Below are 18,012 nucleotides of genomic sequence, written 5' to 3'. Positions count from 1 at the left end.
GGAGGAAAGCCAGCTGGAACACGCCTTTTCCCTTCTCCGGGGAGCGCTGCGAGGCGATGGGGTGCTGGGCTGCCCGGGGACTGCGGGACACCCAGCTGGAGCCGGGGAGGGAGGTCACACACAGCTCTTATCGCTCCTCTGTTTGCTCTCGGGAAGGTGAAGGACTCTCCCTCCCCGCAGGGCTGGGGGGGCTGCCCGGGTTATTTCCAGGGTGCCGAAGGCAGAAGTGTTGGAGCAGCCAAAAGCCGATGCTCCCGGTGCTCCCGGTGCTTCCCCCACACCCCACAGCCACCATCTGAATCCTACACTCCCCCCTCCTTTATTGCACTGTTAAAAAACCCAATAACGAGTAAAACCCCGTCAGCAGCCAGCCTGCTCCCGGAGGGCTCCGAGCACCGGGAGCGGCACCGGGAGCCCGCCCCGACCCCGGAGCCCTCATGGCTTCTCCAAGCTCGGGTATTTCTTGCGCAGGACGGAGACCTGGTCCTTGAAGAGGACGGGGTCGAGGCGCAGCTGGGAGGGCACCAGGGGCATGTAGCCAAACCAGTCTGCCAGCTGGTTGAGGCAGTCCTGCGGCTGGGAGGAACGCGGGCTGCCCGCCGTGCCCTCCGCCCGGGCAGGGGCAGAGCGAGGGGCCGGGGGGGTCCCCGCAGCCCCATCGCTGCACCCCGCCTGCTGGGCCACCCCCTCCTTCAGCTGCTTGCGCTGGGTCACCTTGATGGGTGGCAGCTTGGTGACAGCGGCCACCAGGACGTTCATCAGGATGTCCTCGCAGGCGGCCAGCCCGTCCACCAGCTCCCGCAGCCCCGCGGGCAGGTACTCGGTGAAGAGGCTGTGGTAGTACCTGGGGGGAGGACGGGGTGAGGGGATGTGGCCGACCCCCCCGGCCCCCGCAGCCCCCCGAATGGGGTGCTGGGGGGAAAGGGGGTGCTGGGGACACGGGGACAGCAGCCTGGCCGTGGCCAGGCACAGGGTGAGACAGCCAGGGCCGTGTGCCCTCCCTGCTGGTCCCGATGGGGGTTTGGGGTGGGGTGGCGGTGGGGTCTCACCCCCTGGCACCCCCCCAGCCCCAGTACAAGTTCGTGGATCCCATCTGCACCTTCCTCTTCTCCGCGCTGGTGCTGGGGACAACGCTGACCATCCTCCGCGATGTCCTCCTCGTCCTCATGGAGGGTAGGGACCCCCGGGGCGGGGTGGGCGGCGGGGGCACCCACGGGGGCCGTGGGGCCGTCCCCGAGCTGCCGTGCCCCCGCAGGGACCCCCAAAGGGATGGATTTCAACGCCGTGCGGGAGACGCTGCTGGCGGTGCGGGGCGTGGAGGCCGTGCACAGCCTGCACATCTGGGCACTGACCGCGGCACAGCCGCTGCTCTCCGTGCACATCGGGGAGGGGACCGCCGCTGCCCCTGGAGGACGCGGGGACATGGGGACAGCCTGTGGTGATCACTGAGTGTCCGAGGGACGCGGGGCCGTGGCCTCACCTCGCTGGTGGAGAGGCTGGTGTCCTCGTCCAGGCTCAGCACCGCGTCCGTCTGGATGACCCCGAAGGGGAAGAAGCGGTCGCTGAGCTGTGGAGGGAGGAGGGACAGGTTGGTGCCCTGGGGTGGCTGTTGCAGTCCCCTGGCAGTGTCCCAGCTCCCTGCCCCTGTCCCAGCTCCCTGTCCCTGTCCCAGCTCCCTGTCCCTCTCCCAGCTCCCTGCCCCTGTCCCAGCTCCCTGTCCCTGTCCCTGCTCCCTGTCCCTGTCCCAGCCCCCTGGCAGAGTCCTGCCCCCCTCACCTTCCTCCTGCCCTGGATGATGGTCAGAGGCACGCTGCTCTGGGGCCATTTCCCGCTCGGGGGTGGTGGCTTCTCGCAGTTCCACAGGACCACGATCTGCAAGGGGAAGGACAGATGTGGCCGGAGGGGTTGGCTGGGTTCTCTGTTCCAGCCCAGCCCATCCCAAAACCACCTCGTGGCAGTTTGGACCAGGATAAACCCCCAGGTGGTCCCGCCCCCACCCCAAAGGGCTTGGGACACAGCTCTGCCCGCCCAAAGGTGACACCACCAGCCACCCCTCCACCCCTAAACCCACCCATCCCCTCTGCGACCCGCAGGACCAGCCCCACCATCCCCCCGGATCCTCGGGGGCTGCACCGGCACACTCGGGACTCTGCTCCTCCCACCTGGGCGCAGTGCTGGGATCCAGAGACGGCTTGGATGAGCCTGAGGATGGGCTGGGACAGCGACCCTGCTTGCGAGACCGTCCGGATGAAAGCCGTGAACTTCTTGGAGGGGCTGTAGCCTGAAAAAAGGGTGGGAAAGGGAGAGGAAAGGTGTTGGGCACACCCCAAGTTTGCGGGGCTCAGCCGGGGTAGGCAATGTCCTACCTTGCTGCAGGTAGTAGAAGGGAAAATCCCCGAGGTGGGTGGAGAATTCCGGCAGGACCAGGAGCCCCCCGGGCAGCGCGTTCCAGAGGAAGCGGGAGCGGGAGCGGTGCGGAGACAGCCGGTCCTTGATGATCTGCCGGAGGCCCGAGTGATGCTCCCGGCACCCCCGCGGTGACCCCGGCAGCTGGGAATGGGGGGGGATTCGGGGTGGGGGGCTCACCTCCAGCGTGGTGTGCACGATCTTGTCCACGGAGGAGAAGTAGGCATCCCACAGGAACTGGGTCTGCTGCTGGAAGGCCAGCACGCGCTCGGGGCGGATGCAGCGCACGGCGGAGGGGATCTGTGCCGGGGGAGCAGCGGGGTCCTCACCTCGGCTCCCCCCCTCGAGGATGGGCTCCTGTGTCCCCTCCAACCATCCCACGGGACAGCCCCTGCTGTGGGTGGTGCCACCTCCCCCTGTGGGGCTGCATCTCCTCTCCCTGGAGCAGGATCAGCCCCGGGATTCCAAAGGGTTTGTGCCTGGGAAGATCCTTCCCAGCTTCCCCCCGAGATGAACAGAGCCCTGGGAGTGCAGCAGGGGTGGGACCCCCATTCCAGGCTGGCTCAGACCCTCCCGCAGCTGCCCACAGGAGCACTGCCAGGCTCAGCTGCGGGGGGCTCACCCCCAGACTCAGCTGGGGGCTCCACCACCGCTGGCACTGGGATTGGGGTCTGGTGCTGGCAGAATCTGGAGCCGGTACCTGCAGCAGGAGCCTCTCGCTGCCCACGACAGCAGCTTTGCCCCAGTCGATGGCCTCGGCAAAGGGCAGCTCCCAGCCATCACTCAGCAGCACCGGGATGCAGGCGGCCTGTGGAGGGACCCCGCAGGCTGGGACAGAGCCCCCAGACCCCGGTGAGGGGGTGCCCCATCCCCCTGCCCACCCTGTACCTGCAGAGCCTCGAGGAAGCGGAAGGAGCCCAGGCGCCTGCCCCGGGGCACGATGCAGAAGGTGGAGTTGTGCAGCAGCTCCTGGTAGTCAAACCTGGCGTGGGAGATGGGCTGGGGGTCAGGCATGGCCCCCTCCCCTCCTGTGAGCACCCCGGGAGGTGCTGCTGGCACCGGCCAGGTGTGGAGCCAGCCCAGGGCAGGGTCAGGATCGGTTTGGACTGATTTTGGCTCTGAACATCCCTGGTTTTGTGGGAGCAGAGACCTCCTGGGTGCTGAAGGGATGGACCCGGGCATCCCTTAAACAGGGAGGGGCTCAGGAAGGGACCCCAGTTCCCTTTGAAAGCACGACCCAGCTCCTCCCAGCCTCCAGCAATGACACCCCACGCAAGGCCACCACCCGAGCCCCCGAGCCCGAAACTGCAGCGACTCCTGTGCCGTGCCCAGACTTGCTGGGCAGGACCAGCCCTGCCTGCCCTGGCAGCGTTCGGGGGGGGGCAGTGGGTGTCGGCAGCGCGGCCCCCCCGGCCGGGCTCGCCCGTGGGGCTCTCAAAGCCCCTTCTGTGCCGTGCTGGGAGAAGCTCGGCCGCTGCCGGGTCCCTGCGGCCGCGCCGGAAAATCCAATATTGACTTTAGGTCGGGACAGACCCCGTCTGTTCCTGCCCGCGGGGGAGGGGCAGCCGGTCCCGGAGGGGCTGGGGGTGACTCTCGTGGTCCAGCTGGATGGTTGGGAGACCAAAAAGAGCCCTTGCAATGTGCTGGTCCCAGGAGGAAGGGTGTCCCGCGGTGGGGACGCGGCGCTGGTGCCAGGCTGGGAGCTGAGGCTGTGTCCCCTCCGCGGGTGCCCGGAGCTGGCACGTCCCAGAGCTCCGGGATGTGGGAAATCAGCCCCAATGCCAAGGCACAGAGTTTCACAATAAAATCCGCCTCTGGATGATCCTCCCCAGTGTCTCCAAAGGATGCCAAAATCCTTGACCCGTTAACCCTCAAACTCCCGGCCGGGCAGCCGGAGGGGTGACAGCTCAAACCTCATGAAACCACAGCAGCGACAGCCACATCCCCGGGGCCAGACCGGGCTGTCACATCTCCTGGGGACCCCAGACCTTGCCTTTACCCCCGGCAGCTCCGGGGGGCCTTTCCCGCTGCCGGGGCCGGGTGGGCAGCGGGTCCCGGGGGGGAATTGCCCTCGGCCGCAGCCGGTGCGGCGGGGCTGGCGCCGGCCGGGCTGCGGGGCCGAAGGCTCCCGATGGAAACACTCCGCTCCTGACGCGCTGCGGTTTCCGGGCAATCGCCGTCAGGGCTTCCTTGTTTTGTCAGGAGCCGAGCTCCCCTCGCCAGGCCCCTCCGTGGCTCCGGCCGGGCACGGTGCCACCGGCACCGGCGGCTCCGCAGAGCCGCTCCCAGCCCGCGCCGGCTGCTCCGAGCGCGGGGCAGCGGGGCCGCTCCGCAGCGCTGCCACAAGCCGCCCTTTATCCCAGAACAGAACCGGATTGTTCGGGGCAGCCCCTGGGGCGTGAGGAGGATGATGGCACCCCCAGCAGGGCCTTCCTCTGCTCCCCGAGGGGGTTCCACCGTGCCAGCCCCCGACACGCCGGGTGAACCGGGGTCTCACTCTGTCCCCTCCCTGCTGGCCTGTCCCCTGTCCGAGTGGCCTGTCCCCTGTCCGGGCAGGAGGGCAGGGCGGGCAGAGCTGGCCCTGGTGGCCATGCCCGTGGGTTTGTGCTCAGTGTCCCACAGGGACGAGCAGGGCGGCAGAGGCTCGGGGTCACACAGAGCACGCTGCCTCTGCCACGTGTTCCACATGGATCCCCTGGCCAAAGCCATCCTGGGAGAGGTGTAAATCTCCCTGTGTTTGCAAACAGCATTAGGGGATTACCTGGGTGGGTGGATGAGGGGGAATTCTCATCCCGCTGTCCCTTGGCACGGCGTGGGGCTGACCTTGGGCCCCCTGTCCTGCCAACCCCGCTGTCCTGAGATGCCCCATCCCAAGGAGACTTTGCTACAAGTGCTGACCCTGCTGGGCTGGTGGCACCCTCCAGACAGGGCCATGTGGTGCCTGACCCACCCCAAAGCCCTGGCTAATCCCAGTGCCAGCACCCCAGTTCCACTTTTACCTCCCAGTACCTCCTAAGACGCTTTGAGGATGATGCCCAGCGTGGCCTCTCCCCATCTGCTCTCCAGCCGGGTGGCTGGGGGATGTCCCCAGGCAGTGGGATGGGCACCTGCCCATTGTCTGTGGGATGGGCTCCGTGTTTACAACCCTGAATTCAGCAGCTATGATGGGTCTCAAGTAGTTGGATGGGGAGGTGAGGAGCTGGCATGCGTCCCTGCAGAATGGAGCCCCCAAACTCACAGAACTTTGTACCCCCAATTTTTCCACCAGTGCGCCCATCCCATGCTGCTGCCACCGTGTCCATTTCTGATGGGGGACGCAGGGGGACCCCCACCCACCACCACCAATTAAGCTCGGGGCTGCCCACACTGGGACGCCCACAGACCCGCCAGTTTTGTGGGATTTTCAGTGGAGCCAGTGAGGGGGGGAAGTTTCGGGCTCATCTCCAAGAGAAACGTTTATATTGGGGGAGAGCAGGAGGGGGGAGAAGAAAAGCGTCATTCATCAGCGTTTGGAAAAAAGGGAAATCGTATTAGAGGCGGTGGCAGCGATTGCAGATAAGAGCCGCTCTGGCCAGATTACTCCAACTTTAATACAGAGCTGGAAAGCCCTGAGCAGGCAGCGCCTCGCTCCCCACCGTGCCATGAGACCCTCATCCCCTTCAGGAGAACCCAAAACCTCCCTCTCCAGAGGCCCAGCCGCACAGACCGTCACGGCTGCGCCCCGCAGAGAGGCAGGGACACTTCTGGGGCATCCCATCGCCCCAGACCCCCCTTTCCCCCCCATCTCCGACTCACCTTTCATAGTCGACATTGTCCTTGTCGCAGCGCGTGTCCTTGTGCCTCTCCCAGTCTTTGCCGTGCTTGCAGGTGGTGAGGGAGATGATGTCCTTCCCGTTGTGGATGTGGTGCAGCGCGTTCCGCGTGCCGGAGCCGATGCCCGTCAGGTACCTCTTCCCCTTGAACACCAGCAGGTATTTCTTTTTGGGGGGCACCGAGTCCTGCCGCAGCCACCCCCCGTCCCCGCCGCGCTGCGGGTGCTCCCTGGGGAACAGAGGGATGGAGACGTCGAAGCCGGGCCGGAAGCTGCGGCTGTCGAAGCTGGCTCTGGCCAGGATGGCCTGGCCGGTGTCGAAGCCCAGCTCGCCGGTGTAGCCGGGCCAGGTGCCCGAGTAGAGGTTGAAGATGAGGTGGTTGCGGCCGCCGTTCCAGAGCGGGAAGCCGCGGATTTTCTCGTCCACGTTGCGGACGTACTGGCCCGAGAGGCGGTCGCGGTCCAGCGTGTCGATGCCGAGGATGAAGAGGCACGCTTCCTCGGGCCTCGGCGTGTGGTAGCGGGAGCGCTCGATGGAGCTGAGGATTTTGCTGTAGGTCTCCGAGACCGGCTGGCCCCGCTCCTGGGGGTAGGTGAACACTTTGAAGCCGTTCCTCTCGCACCTGGAGAGGTCGAAGCAGGTTTCCATCCGGCATCTGCTGCTCCTGTAGACGCTCAGCCACGCCGCCCGTCGCTCCCGGGGGGACAGCAGGGAAGGGTCCCCATCCCTCTGCAGCTCCTCGGGGTCTGCAAAGCTTTTGAGGAGGGATTGATCCGTCCAGCGGGGCCAGCTCCTCCGGGCTTCTGCTTTCCTCCCAGAAAAGAAAGCGAAACGGCGCAGCTGATCCCCTCCAAAGAAGAAAAGGAGAAGCCAAGAGGCAAGGAAAGTCAGGAAAATGTATTTCTTCCTGGTCTGCATAGGTTCACACGCAGCCCCAGCTCCTCATCGGGCTCAGGTGGGTGCCAGAGTCCGGTCAAGAGGCCGACGTTCCCAGTCCCGAGTGGGTGGTGGGACAGCTCCTGGCCCCAGGTACTGTCCTGTGTCCCTGAAGTCTGTGACAGTCCCCACTTTCTGCCCGCTCTGCCCAGGGCTGTGCTGGTTTCTCGGGACAGTCCCGGTGTCTGGCTGCAGAGCAGAGCCCGGTGCCCCGGTGTCCCAGCCGCTCACTTCTCCGGGCCCCCGAGCCGCGACAATGACATTTCCATCGCTTGACCCAGCTTCAAATCCCTGGAGAAAGGGAGAGGTCGCGTCGCCACCGTCCTGTCGCCGCCAGCCGTGTCACCACAAGTGGCTCCACACATCCCTGCGGCGGGACTCCCCTCCCCAGCTCCCTGGGGAATAAAACCCTGGGAACAAACCCCCCTCCCTCCCCTGCTCCTTCCCCCCCGGTCCCCCCGTTACCTTCGGGGACTCGCGGCTCCGGGTGGGTGTCGGGCAGCCGTGTCGCGGAGCCCCGATCGCCGCCTGCCCGCGGCTCCGGGCTGCATCCCCGACCGGGGAAGGCGGCGGAGCAGCCGCCGAGCGGCCCCGCCGGGCTCCCGGTGCGCGGCCGGGCGGAGGAGCCGCTGCGGGAGGCTCGGCACAGCCCCGCTCCCGGGGCGCTGGGCGTCCCCCTTGTCACCCTGTCCGTCTGTCCCTGCGCTGGGCTCCCTGTTCCCGTGTCCCCCCGGTGCCTGTCCAAGACCCCGGCTGCTCTGCGCTGTCCTCCTGTCCCTCCTCGGGACTGTCCCCTGTCCGTCTGTCTGTCCCCTCCGGGGCTAACTGTCCCGCCGTCCCCTGCCCCCCTCGGAGCTGGCTGTCCCCTGTCCGTCTGTCCTTTCGGGACTCTCTGTCCCCTGACCCCTCCCAGATCTGGTTGTCCCTCGTCCGTCCGTGTGTCTGTCCCGCCCAGGGCTGGCTGTCCCCTGTCCCTCGGGGAGCTGGCTGTGCGCTGTCCGCCGGTCAGTCCCCGCGGGGCTGGCTGTCCCCGTGTCCGTGTCGCTGTCCCCGTGTCCCCGTGTCCCCGGTCCCGGTGGTTCCGCGTCCCCCCCGCGCTCCACGTGCCCCCCCCGCCCGCATCTGTTACACGGCGCCCTGGCCCCGCCCCCTCCCCGGATTGCACCGACCCCGATCTCCCATTGGCTCTCCGCTCAAATGAGTGGGCGTGACCGGCGGAGCCCCGCCCCGCAGCGCGCGCCCATTGGCCGTGCCCACGTGGGACGGGGGGGATCCCCGGGGGGGCCGGGGCTGAGCCCCGTGTCCCCCCGTGTCCCCCCGTGTCCCCCCGTGTCCCCCTGTCCCTATGGTCCCCTGTCCCCATGTCCCCATGAAGCCCTGCCCCTGTGTCCCCATGGACCCATGTCCCCCTGTCCGCTTGTTCCCATGGTCCCTTGTCCCCGTGTTCCCCTGTCCCCATGGACCCCTGTCCCTCTGTGTCCCTGGCGCTGTGTCCCCCCTGTTCCCCTGTGTCCCCCTGTCCCCGTGTCCCCATGGACCCCTGTCCCTGTGTCCCCCTGTCTCTGTGTCCCCTGTCCCCGTGTCCCCATGGACCCCTGTCCCCCTGTCCCTGTGTTCCCCTGTCCCCGTGTCCCCCTGTCCCTCTGTGTCCCTGGCGCTGTGTCCCCCCTGTCTCCCTGTCCCTGTGTCCCCCTGTGTCGACCTGTCCCTGTGTCCCTCTGTCCCCGTGTCCCCCTGTCCCTCTGTGTCCCCGTTGTCCCCCTGTGTCCCAGGGGACAGAGATCGGTCCCAGCCTGGCCTGACCCCAGCTCAGACGGTCCCTGTGAGCCCAGCGCGGGGTCCCCGCAGAACCAGGACCCCCGGGGCTCCCCAGCGCACCCCCCGGCCCCGCTGGGCTCACTCTGAAGCAAGAGCAGGACGGCCGAGTTGTCACCGTCACCTCCACCCAGGACCCTCTCCCAGGGTGGCTTTGCCCGGGTGATTTGGGGGTGCCGGGGAGGCTGACCCCGTTCCCGGAGCCGGGCTGGGCTGGGCCTGGCGGCACGGACAGGTCGGGGCTCGTCTCTCCCGCCCCGTCCCGGCATCCGCGGCCGCCGCCCTCGCCGGGCCCCGCCGGCCGGGCAAGCCGGGACCGGAGCGCTGGATGCCGGCCACGGGCGGGACAGCCCGGGCAGCCTCCGCCTGCGGCTGGATCCGCGGCTGAGGGCACGGGCTGCGGTGCCCCTTCCTCCCCCAGCCCCGGGGGACACGGGTTGTGACAATCCCAGGGCTCTGTCCAGCGCCCAGCGCGTGCCTCAGTTTCCCCAGTCACCCAGGGAGCGTGGGGTGGGGCTGTGTGAGGGGGAGCTTGGCACAGACGGTTTTCACCGAACCTTTGGGTATTTATTTGCCAGCCTGGCTGGCTCGGCCCCGCAGGGAATTAATCCCCGGCCGCAGAGGGGATTACTGGGGACCTGGGGCCGCTTGAGCTCCACAAAGAGGATTAAGGACAGGGAACGTGGGGATGGGCAGCGAGAGCCCCGGGGCACCGCTGGCCTCTGGGGGGGACAGGGGGACATTCCCAGGGACAGGGACCCGGCTGGGTACAGACACGGACAGGGCAGCCCTGGGCTCGGGGTGCTGCCCACGGAGGGGCCACGGGGGCACTGGGGTGTGCCCTGAACTGGGGGCACTGGGAGCTGTGGTTTGGTGATGGTGACACTGGGAGCAGTGTCCTGTCCTGGTGACACTGGGAGATGTGGCTTCGTGCTGGTGACACCGTGTCTTGTACCGGTGTCACTGGGAGCTGTGATTTCCTGCTGGTGACACTGGGAGCAGTGTCCTGTACTGGTGGCTACTGGGAGATGTGGTTTTGTGGTGGTGGAACTGGAGCAGTGCCCTGTCCTGGTGACACCGGGAGCCGTGTCCTGTCCTGGTGTCACTGGCAGCTGTGATTTCGTGCCGGTGACACCGTGTCCTGTCCTGGTGGCACCGGGAGCTGTGATTTCGTGCCGGTGACACCGTGTCCTGTCCTGGTGTCACCGGGAGCTGTGATTTCGTGCCGGTGACACCGTGTCCTGTCCTGGTGTCACCGGGAGCTGTGATTTCGTGCCGGTGACACCGTGTCCTGTCCTGGTGGCCCCTGGGAGCTGAAGTCCGGGAGCACGGCAGGCACTGGGAGCTGCAGGGCAGAGTTCACTGGGGCGTGCTGGGAGCTGTGACCCGCTGTACTGGTGTGTGCGGGCAGGGGGATACTGGGGGGCACTGGGCAGCGGTCACTGCCGGCTGGGAGGGCACAGAGGGAAACCTGGAGCCGGGAGAGCCCTGGAAGCTCGGGGGGAACCCTGGGAGCTCCTGGGGAGCACCGGGGGCTGCGCCGGGGAGGGCACTGGGGTGGAACTGGGAGGCACTGGGAGCTGCGGGGAGCACTGGAACTGTCAGGAGCGCTGGGAGCGGGGGGTCACCGGCAACTGGGGGACAACTGCGATGGTGGCGGGGGGCGCTGGGGGGAGCGCTGGGAGCTGCAGGGAGGCTCCGGCACTGCGAGGCGCTGGGAGCTGTAGTCGGACTGCGCCTACTGGGAGCTGTAGTCCGGGCTCCCAGCGCATACTGGGAGCTGTGGTCCCGGGCCGGGGCCGTACTGGGAGCTGAGGTTGGGCACTGCGGGGTGCAGGGTGGTCCTGCCGTGGTGGCAGCCCCGCACTGTCCCCTCCGCAGGGGTGTCCCCTCTGCAGCTGCCCGTGGGGAGAGGAACGGGGCGGGGGTCTCATCCCTGAGCAGCCCCGAGGGTGTGGAACTAGGAGGGGGTGGAACTGGGGGTCTCTGGGGGGGCTCTGGGCAATGAGAGAGGGATGGGGAAGGGAGGAGGGAGCGGGTTGGGGTCGCTCAGGGGTGTCCCCTCTGCAGCTGCCCGTGGGGAGAGGAACGGGGCGGGGGTCTCATCCCTGAGCAGCCCCGAGGGTGTGGAACTAGGAGGGGGTGGAACTGGGGGTCTCTGGGGGGGCTCTGGGCAATGGGAGAGGGGTGGGGAAGGGAGGAGGGAGCGGGTTGGGGTCGCTGGGGTGGGGGACAGACACCGACCCCGTGTCTCTGCTCAGGCTGGCTGCGGCAGCATGGGGGGGATGCTGGCGCTGCCCCCGGGGCAGGGACCCCACCAGGTGGGCTGCACGGATGTCATGGTGGGCCACACGCGGCAGGTACGGGATGGGGACAGCGATGACGATGGGCACAGGGACACGCTTCCCTGCAGAGCAAGGTGGTGCAGGTTTTGGACACTGCCACCACCCTTTGTGCTGTCCCCACTGTGTCCCCCTTCCCTGTCTCCCTTCAGGGGCTTTTCCTCCGCCTCTTCTACCCGTGCCTGCCCCGGGCAGGGGCCACGGAGCCGCTCTGGGTCCCTCGCCCCGAGTACTGCGGGGGCCTGGCCGATGTCACCCTGGGTCGCCGCTGGTGCTCCGCCCTGCTCGGCATGGCCGTCGGTGAGGGGGACACCCCCAGCCCCACCCTGGGGGCTCCCCGGTCCTTAGGGGGGGTTAATCCCCCCGTGCCTGGGTGGATGCTGCAGGCGGGGCTGGGGCTGGGCAGGGACCTGTGGCACCCACCGCCCGTGTCCCCCCACCCCGTTCCTGGGGGTCTCTCGTCCCTGCAGGCTCCTGCAAGGTCCCGGTGAGCTGGAACGGGCCCCTCAAGCCCCGCAGCAGCGGGTACCCCCTGATCATCTTCTCCCACGGCCTGGGAGCCTTTCGGTAAGGTGAGCCCCGAGCAGGGCTGGCACAGGGGTGTGGGGACCCTCCGCGGCCCCACCCAGACCTGCCCCGAGCCCTGTGCTCCCATCTCCCTTCCAGGACCTTGTACTCTTCCATCTGCACAGAGCTGGCGTCCTGGGGCTTCGTGGTGGCAGCGCTGGAGCACAGGTGGGTGCCCAGGTCACCACCAAGTTCGAGCTGAGGCTGGTGGCACGTCGTGCCCCGGGGGGAACTGCAGTGTCCCCTTCCCTCCTGCCCCCACAGGGACCACTCTGCTGCCACCACCTATTTCTGCCCGGCAGAGGCTGGCACGGAGGAGTGGATCCCCTTCCAGCGGGTGCCCCGAGGGCAGAAGGAGTTTTATTTCCGAAACAAGCAGGTACCAGGGCGGGGGGGACCAGGGTGGGCAGAGGGGAGGTTTTCCTGGAATTCCTCCTGCAAGCCAGGCTGGCCCTGCATCCCTGGGGATGCTCTTCCCAATGCTGTATTGCCACGGCGCTGAGCTTTCTCCTCGGAGATGAGAGAAATCCGTTCAGCCTGTTTCTCTGTTTCCTGGGCTCCGTCTGTCCTGGCAGGAGCCAGGCTGGGCTTTGCCATGGCCTGGATAATGTCCCTCACACCCTGGGGAGAGCAGGACTCTGTGCCCAGCCCAGCTCTGCACCAGCTGCTGGGTTTGTTCCCACTGGGATTTTTGTCTCTCTGGGATTATCCCAGACAGCTGCTTGCTGGGGAGCAGGAAGGTTTTCCTGCTGAGCCAAGTTCCCCCCCTCTGTTTGTTTCTGCCTCATTTAAAAGGACAACGGCAAGTGAAGATTAGTCGTGGAAAAGCTCTCTAGGAACGGAGGTGCTTTTGGCAGCCTTAAATCACCTCCCAGCCTGTTCTTTTTGTGTGAGCTCTGCCTCATGGCACATTGCACAGAAACGGAAACAGTTCTGAACCCATGAGCAGAAATGGTGAGGGAGAAGGAGAAATAAATGAAAGAGAAATAACTGATAGATAGACAGAAATAGTTGCCAGGCCAGTCTCCATTATGGCATTTTCTGTGTTGCAGGGAGCAGGAGAGAGGTTTTCATTGGAGATTTTTGTCACTTGTCACCTTAAATGTGCACAGACAGCAACACTGGTGTCCTTAGGGCAGCCGAGGACATGGCCTCAAAGTGGCTCCGAGTCAGGGCATCCTCTCCCTGAATCATTTGGGATTTTAGGATGGGATTTTAGGATGCTCCTGGGTGGTGCCCCTGAGCTGGGTTTTAGGGGGACACCCAGCTTTGCTCCTGGCTTAGGGGCTCTGGGGTCCCTGTGGGGTTTGGAGCAGGGGATGGCTCGGTTGGGAGGCAGCTGGTGAGAAACCCAGGCTGTCCCTCCTCTGTTTCCTCCCCGGAGCAGAGACTTTAGGTCCTCTCCAGCCGTCTGCTGCCAGATTAGCTGAACTAAGAGCAAACACCAAAAAAACCCATCCCGCGGGAGCCGCAGCGCCGCTTTGGCGTTTGCTGCAGTCAGGGAGAGCCCCGTGGCAGAGAAGCACTGCAGGAACGGCCCGGGGTGGGCACTGGGGCAAGGTGTGACCCACATTTGTGGGCTGGAGCAGCTGGGTTCACCCGGGAAGGGCTGGTGGTTCCAGGTTCACCAGAGAGCTCGGGAGTGCGTGCGGGCGCTGCGGCTCTTCCAGGGCATCGCCGGCGGCAGATCTGTCCCCAACATCCTCCCCCAGGACTGGGATCTCTGCGTGCTGAAGGTACCTGCCTCTGCCTGGGAGGGGTCTGGGGGCCCCAGGATCACTCCTGAGACTTTTCCTCCTGGCACAAGAAGAACCCCAGCCCTCTCCCCCAGGGCTCCCTGGAGCCTCTCCTCACTGGGCAGCCCGAGCCCCTCACACCAGCAGTGGGACACGGCACTCCCCCCTTCCCGGGGGACTCTGCTGACCTTCCCTTGGCTTTTTCTTCCCTAATCAGAGACCTCCAGCCGTGAGGTTTGGGCTCAGACCCCTCAGCCCTCTCCCTTTTGCAGGACAACCTTGATCTGAGCAAAGTGGCCGTCATGGGCCATTCCTTCGGGGGGGTGACAGCGGTGCTGGCCTTGGTGAAGGAGCCCAGCTTCAGGTGAGGCATGGCAGGGACTGCAGAGGCTCCAGGGACACATCCTGGGCTCATCCTGGCGGGAAGGGGAGCCGTGGTGGTGCCTGTCCTGCTCCAGGTGTGCCGTGGCTCTGGATGCCTGGATGTTCCCTCTGGAGAACCTGCTGTACCCGGAGGTGCCCAGTCCTGTGCTCTTCATCAACACCGAGAAGTTCCAGACTCCGGAGAGCGTGGCCAAAATGAAGAGGCTGAGCTCCAGGAACAGCCAGACGAGGATTGTGACCGTGCTGTGAGCCAGGGGCTGGCACACCCCCCCGCTGCAGGGAGCACCCGTGGGTGTCCCAGCAGGAAAACCTCCAGGGGTCCTGCTGCAGGGAGCACCCGTGGGTGTCCCAGCAGGAGCAGCTCCGGGGGTCCTGCTGCAGGGAGCACCCGTGGGTGTCCCAGCAGGAACAGCTCCGGGGGTCCTGCTGCAAGTCCCCCTGATGCACATCCCTGCCCTGCCCAGGGGAACCGTGCACGAGGACCAGACCGACTTTGCCTTCCTCCCTGGGAAGCTCTTCAGCCTCATCTTCGGCAGGAGGGGCACCCTGGAGCCCCACAAGGCTCTGGCCATCACCAGCCAGGCAGCTCTGGCCTTCCTGCAGAGGCACCTCGGTACGGCCCAGGCTGGGGGAGCAGGGGGGGCTCGGGGGCTCTGGGGCAGGGGAGGCTGTGCTAACCCTGCCCCCCCCTGTGCCCCGTGCAGAGCTGCAGGAGCAGTTTGGACAGTGGGACGAGCTCCTGGAAGGCGTTGGGGACTCGGTGGCTCCGGAGGCGCCGTTCAGCCGCTCACACCTGTAGCTGCTCCGAGGGCGCTGCTGGCACCTGGGGAGTGGCAGAGTGACTCTCTGGGACAGAGTGACTCTCTGGGACAGAGTGACTCCTGGGAAGGGCAGGAGGAGACCTGAGGACAGCAGGACCTGGGGACAGCGCTCAGGGACTGTGCCAGCAGAGCCCTCCCTGCTCTGTGCCTGCACTGAGGGCTGTGGGCTGAGGGAATAAAATCCCCAGGGATAAAAACCGAGTTGGCTGTCACAGATTAATAAAACCACAGCGGGGTGGGCTGGGAGAGCCTGTAAAGATCATCCCCAGCTTCGCTGTGGGTTGGGGGTGGTTCAGCCACGGCTGAAAGAGATGCAGCATCAGGGCTGCCAGCACGAGGGAAAGGAAAATCCTAAAATTGTCCTGCAGAGCCGTGCAGATGGCTGACTGCACGCCTCCACCCTGCAGCGGGAAGGAGGGAGGATGCATTTCAGCAGGAGGAATGGGAGGAGGAGCCTCGGAGCAGCCCGGATGGGGATGGGAATGGGATGGGATGGGATGGGATGGGATGGGATGGGATGGGATGGGATGGGATGGGGATGGGGATGGGATGGGGATGGGATGGGATGGGAATAGGGATGGGATGGGGATGGGGATGGAAAAGAAGCAGCCCAGCCTGGCTGTGCAGCACGGGCAGTGGCGCTGCTGCCAACAGGGGCGTGCTGGCAGCGGCAATGAAGCTTTGGAAGCACCTGCAGCACATCCCGGGCCGCCCCGGAGATGTCGGGGTGCTTTTGGAGGGGGGTCCCATCCCCAGCCATCCCGAGGAAGGGCTGGAACCGGCGGAGCTGCGGGGATTTATCTGTGCTGCAGGGATTTAGCAGCCGCTGCGCCTGTCCCCATTGTCCCCGCGGTGGCTCCGTCCCCTGGCGTCCCGGAGAGGAGCTGCGGGCGACAGCGGTGACAGAGCGCCAGCAGAGCCCGTCCCCGGGGCAGGAGGGGACGGGGAGCAGCGCCAGTGCCGGAGGGATCGGTGTCACCGTGAGCAGCGGCCTCACCCGCCTGGCACTGCGGGAGGGACGAGCCCGGCTGGGGATGCTCGGGGTGGCCGGGGGGAAGGCACAGCAGAGGGGACATCCCCCAGCAGGGGGGACATCCCCCAGCAGAGGGGACATCACCCAGCAAAGGGGACATCCCCCAGCAAAGGGGACATCCTACAGGAGGGGACGGGGAGCAGCGCCAGTGCCGGAGGGATCGGTGTCACCGTGAGCAGCGGCCTCACCCGCCTGGCACTGCGGGAGGGACGAGCCCGGCTGGGGATGCTCGGGGTGGCCGGGGGGAAGGCACAGCAGAGGGGACATCCCCCAGCAGGGGGGACATCACCCAGCAAAGGGGACATCCTACAGCAGAGGGGACATCCTACAGCAGGGGGGACATCCTACAGCAGGGGGGACATCCTACAGCAGAGGGGACATCCTACAGCAGAGGGGACATCCCCCAGCAGGGGGGACATCCTACAGCAAAAGGGACATCCCCCAGCAGAGGGGACATCCCTCAGTAAAGGGGACATCCCTCAGCAAGGGGGACATCCCCCAGGAGAGGGGACATCCTACAGCAAAGGGGACATCCCTCAGCAGGGGACACACACACACACACACACACACACACACACATATATATATATATATATATATAATTATATAAAATTTTAATATATAACATTATAATAACATAATAAAAATAAGATAATAGGGAAAGGAAAAGCTGTGTGAGCAAGCAGGGAGGAGCCAGGAATTCATTCCCCCCTTTCCACGGACAGGGATTCATTCCCAGGAATTCATTCCCCCTTTCCATGGGCAGGGATTCATTCCCAGGAATCCATTCCCAGGGGCTCAGCCACTCCTGAAGGTGAGCTGGGAAGACAAACCCATCACTCCCAGTGTTCTCCCCTTCATCCCTCTTCCTCCTGGTTTTTATCCTGAGCATGGTCTGGGACACCCCTGGGCTCAGTCGGGGTCACCTGTCCCAGCTGTGTCCCCTCCAAAGTCCCCCTGCACCCCAGCCGGGTCCCTGGGGGTGAGCCAGGAGCAGGGAAGGCCTTGGCTCTGTTCAAAGGCTGCTCAGACACAACAAAACATCTTTGTGTTACCAGCCCTGCCTTCAGCACAAACCCAAACACGGCCCCAGCCCGGCCTTTGCACCGAAATTAACCCTGCCCCAGCCCAGACCCAGCACAAATTGCTCTGCTGGAGCTGGGAAATGGTGAGGAAGGGGCTGGTGATGGTGAGGAAGGGGCTGGGAAATGGTGAGGAAGGGCTGGAGATGGTGAGGAAGGGCTGGAGATGGTGAGAAAGGGGCTGGAGATGGTGAGGAAGGGCTGGAGATGGTGAGGAAGGGGCTGGTGATGGTGAGGAAGGGCTGGAGATGGTGAGGAAGGGCTGGAGATGGTGAGGAAGGGGCTGGAAATGGTGAGGAAGGGCTGGGATCGTTCTGCTGGGGCTGGAGATGATGAGGAAGGGCTGGAGATGGTGAGGAAGGGCTGGAGATGTTGAGGAAGGGCTGGAGATGTTGAGGAAGGGCTGGAGATGGTGAGGAAGGGGCTGGGATTGCTCTGCTGGTCTGGGACCATTCCCAGGGACACCTCGGGGTGCCCTGGGCTGCTGCAGGCTCCCCAAAGCACACCTGCAGGTTTTGTGGCACGGGGCAGGAGCCCAAGGTTACCCCAGGATGTGATCTGCCCCCACACCGGCCCACTGGGGTTTGGATGTGAGCTCAGGGGTGTTACACCCCCAAATCCAGGGGGGTTTTGTTTCTCAGGGATGGGGGGAGGAAACACCAGCCCCGTTTCTTTAGGGAGCCCCCAGCTGCAGCATGGCAGCCCCCAGGGGTCCCAGAGTGTCTGCCCTGCTCCCATGCTCAAACCCACGGCTTTAAAATTAAAAACAAAAAACCAAAAAACCCAGCCCCACACAAAACAAACGCTGCTGCCCATTGATATTCCCCTCACAGCTGTGCCTGCAGCAGGGCTGGGCTGTGAATGGACACATTCCTTTTCTCCGAGCTCTCCCACCAAAGCTTCCCACCGGGCTCTGGAATCCCGCAGGGTCAGCACAGCTCCTGGCAGCCCAGAGCCTCCTTCTCCTCCTTCTCCTCCTTCTCCTCCTTCTCCTCCTTCTCCTCCTTCTCCTCCTTCCAGGCTACAAACCCAAACTCCAGCCCTCGCTGCCGTCCACGGAAAACCTCATTTGCTCAAT

At 65.5% G+C, this 18,012-nt stretch overlaps 2 protein-coding genes across 4 annotated transcripts; one reads left to right on the top strand and one right to left on the bottom strand.

Annotated features, from left to right (window-relative positions):
• Positions 1 to 3: 3 nt before the first annotated feature.
• On the bottom strand, positions 4 to 8,252 carry EXTL1 (exostosin like glycosyltransferase 1). Its single transcript, XM_041463170.1, has 11 exons — positions 7,620 to 8,252; positions 6,202 to 7,445; positions 3,295 to 3,388; positions 3,107 to 3,214; positions 2,587 to 2,706; positions 2,367 to 2,499; positions 2,163 to 2,281; positions 1,777 to 1,872; positions 1,447 to 1,567; positions 1,139 to 1,405; positions 4 to 905 (listed from the first exon to the last, which is right to left on the bottom strand). The coding sequence occupies exons 2-11, from the start codon at positions 7,134 to 7,136 to the stop codon at positions 436 to 438; spliced, it is 2,463 nt and encodes an 820-aa protein (XP_041319104.1). The 5' UTR covers positions 7,137 to 7,445; positions 7,620 to 8,252; the 3' UTR covers positions 4 to 435.
• Positions 8,253 to 10,053: 1,801 nt separating this feature from the next.
• Positions 10,054 to 15,020, top strand: PAFAH2 (platelet activating factor acetylhydrolase 2). 3 transcript variants are annotated; one of them, XR_005954771.1, is made up of 12 exons: positions 10,054 to 10,366; positions 11,231 to 11,329; positions 11,464 to 11,611; positions 11,782 to 11,878; positions 11,978 to 12,046; positions 12,143 to 12,257; positions 13,501 to 13,614; positions 13,887 to 13,978; positions 14,073 to 14,243; positions 14,463 to 14,611; positions 14,703 to 14,852; positions 14,883 to 15,020. XR_005954771.1 is itself a non-coding variant. In XM_041463239.1 (11 exons), the coding sequence occupies exons 2-11, from the start codon at positions 11,246 to 11,248 to the stop codon at positions 14,795 to 14,797; spliced, it is 1,134 nt and encodes a 377-aa protein (XP_041319173.1). In that variant the 5' UTR covers positions 10,055 to 10,366; positions 11,231 to 11,245; the 3' UTR covers positions 14,798 to 15,020. The 3 variants fall into 3 exon arrangements, 2 of the variants coding, with proteins under 2 accessions (XP_041319175.1, XP_041319173.1); XM_041463239.1 differs by having other exon boundaries at positions 10,055 to 10,366; positions 14,703 to 15,020; XM_041463241.1 differs by lacking the exon at positions 11,231 to 11,329 and having other exon boundaries at positions 14,703 to 15,020.
• The last annotated feature ends 2,992 nt before the right edge of the window (positions 15,021 to 18,012 follow it).

This window comes from Pyrgilauda ruficollis, unplaced genomic scaffold, assembly GCF_017590135.1.
Source record: "Pyrgilauda ruficollis isolate IOZ18807 unplaced genomic scaffold, ASM1759013v1 scaffold162, whole genome shotgun sequence".
Taxonomy (NCBI): domain Eukaryota; kingdom Metazoa; phylum Chordata; class Aves; order Passeriformes; family Passeridae; genus Pyrgilauda; species Pyrgilauda ruficollis.
Note: the sequence above shows the minus strand (reverse complement) of the source record. Positions and strands in the feature narration are given on the sequence as shown.

Excerpts from the sequence above, each read along its gene's own strand:
- EXTL1 (XM_041463170.1), bottom strand. The coding sequence starts at position 7,136 with ATGCAGACCAGGAAGAAATACATTTTCCTGACTTTCCTTGCCTCTTGG. Across the intron at positions 2,282-2,366 it reads CTTCTACTACCTGCAGCAAG|GCTACAGCCCCTCCAAGAAG; the intron begins GTAGGACATTGC and ends CCCTTTTTTCAG. Across the intron at positions 1,568-1,776 it reads TCATCCAGGGCAGGAGGAAG|CTCAGCGACCGCTTCTTCCC; the intron begins GTGAGGGGGGCA and ends CTCCCTCCACAG.
- PAFAH2 (XM_041463239.1), top strand. The coding sequence starts at position 11,246 with ATGGGGGGGATGCTGGCGCTGCCCCCGGGGCAGGGACCCCACCAGGTG. Across the intron at positions 13,979-14,072 it reads GTGAAGGAGCCCAGCTTCAG|GTGTGCCGTGGCTCTGGATG; the intron begins GTGAGGCATGGC and ends GTCCTGCTCCAG. Across the intron at positions 14,244-14,462 it reads ACGAGGATTGTGACCGTGCT|GGGAACCGTGCACGAGGACC; the intron begins GTGAGCCAGGGG and ends TGCCCTGCCCAG.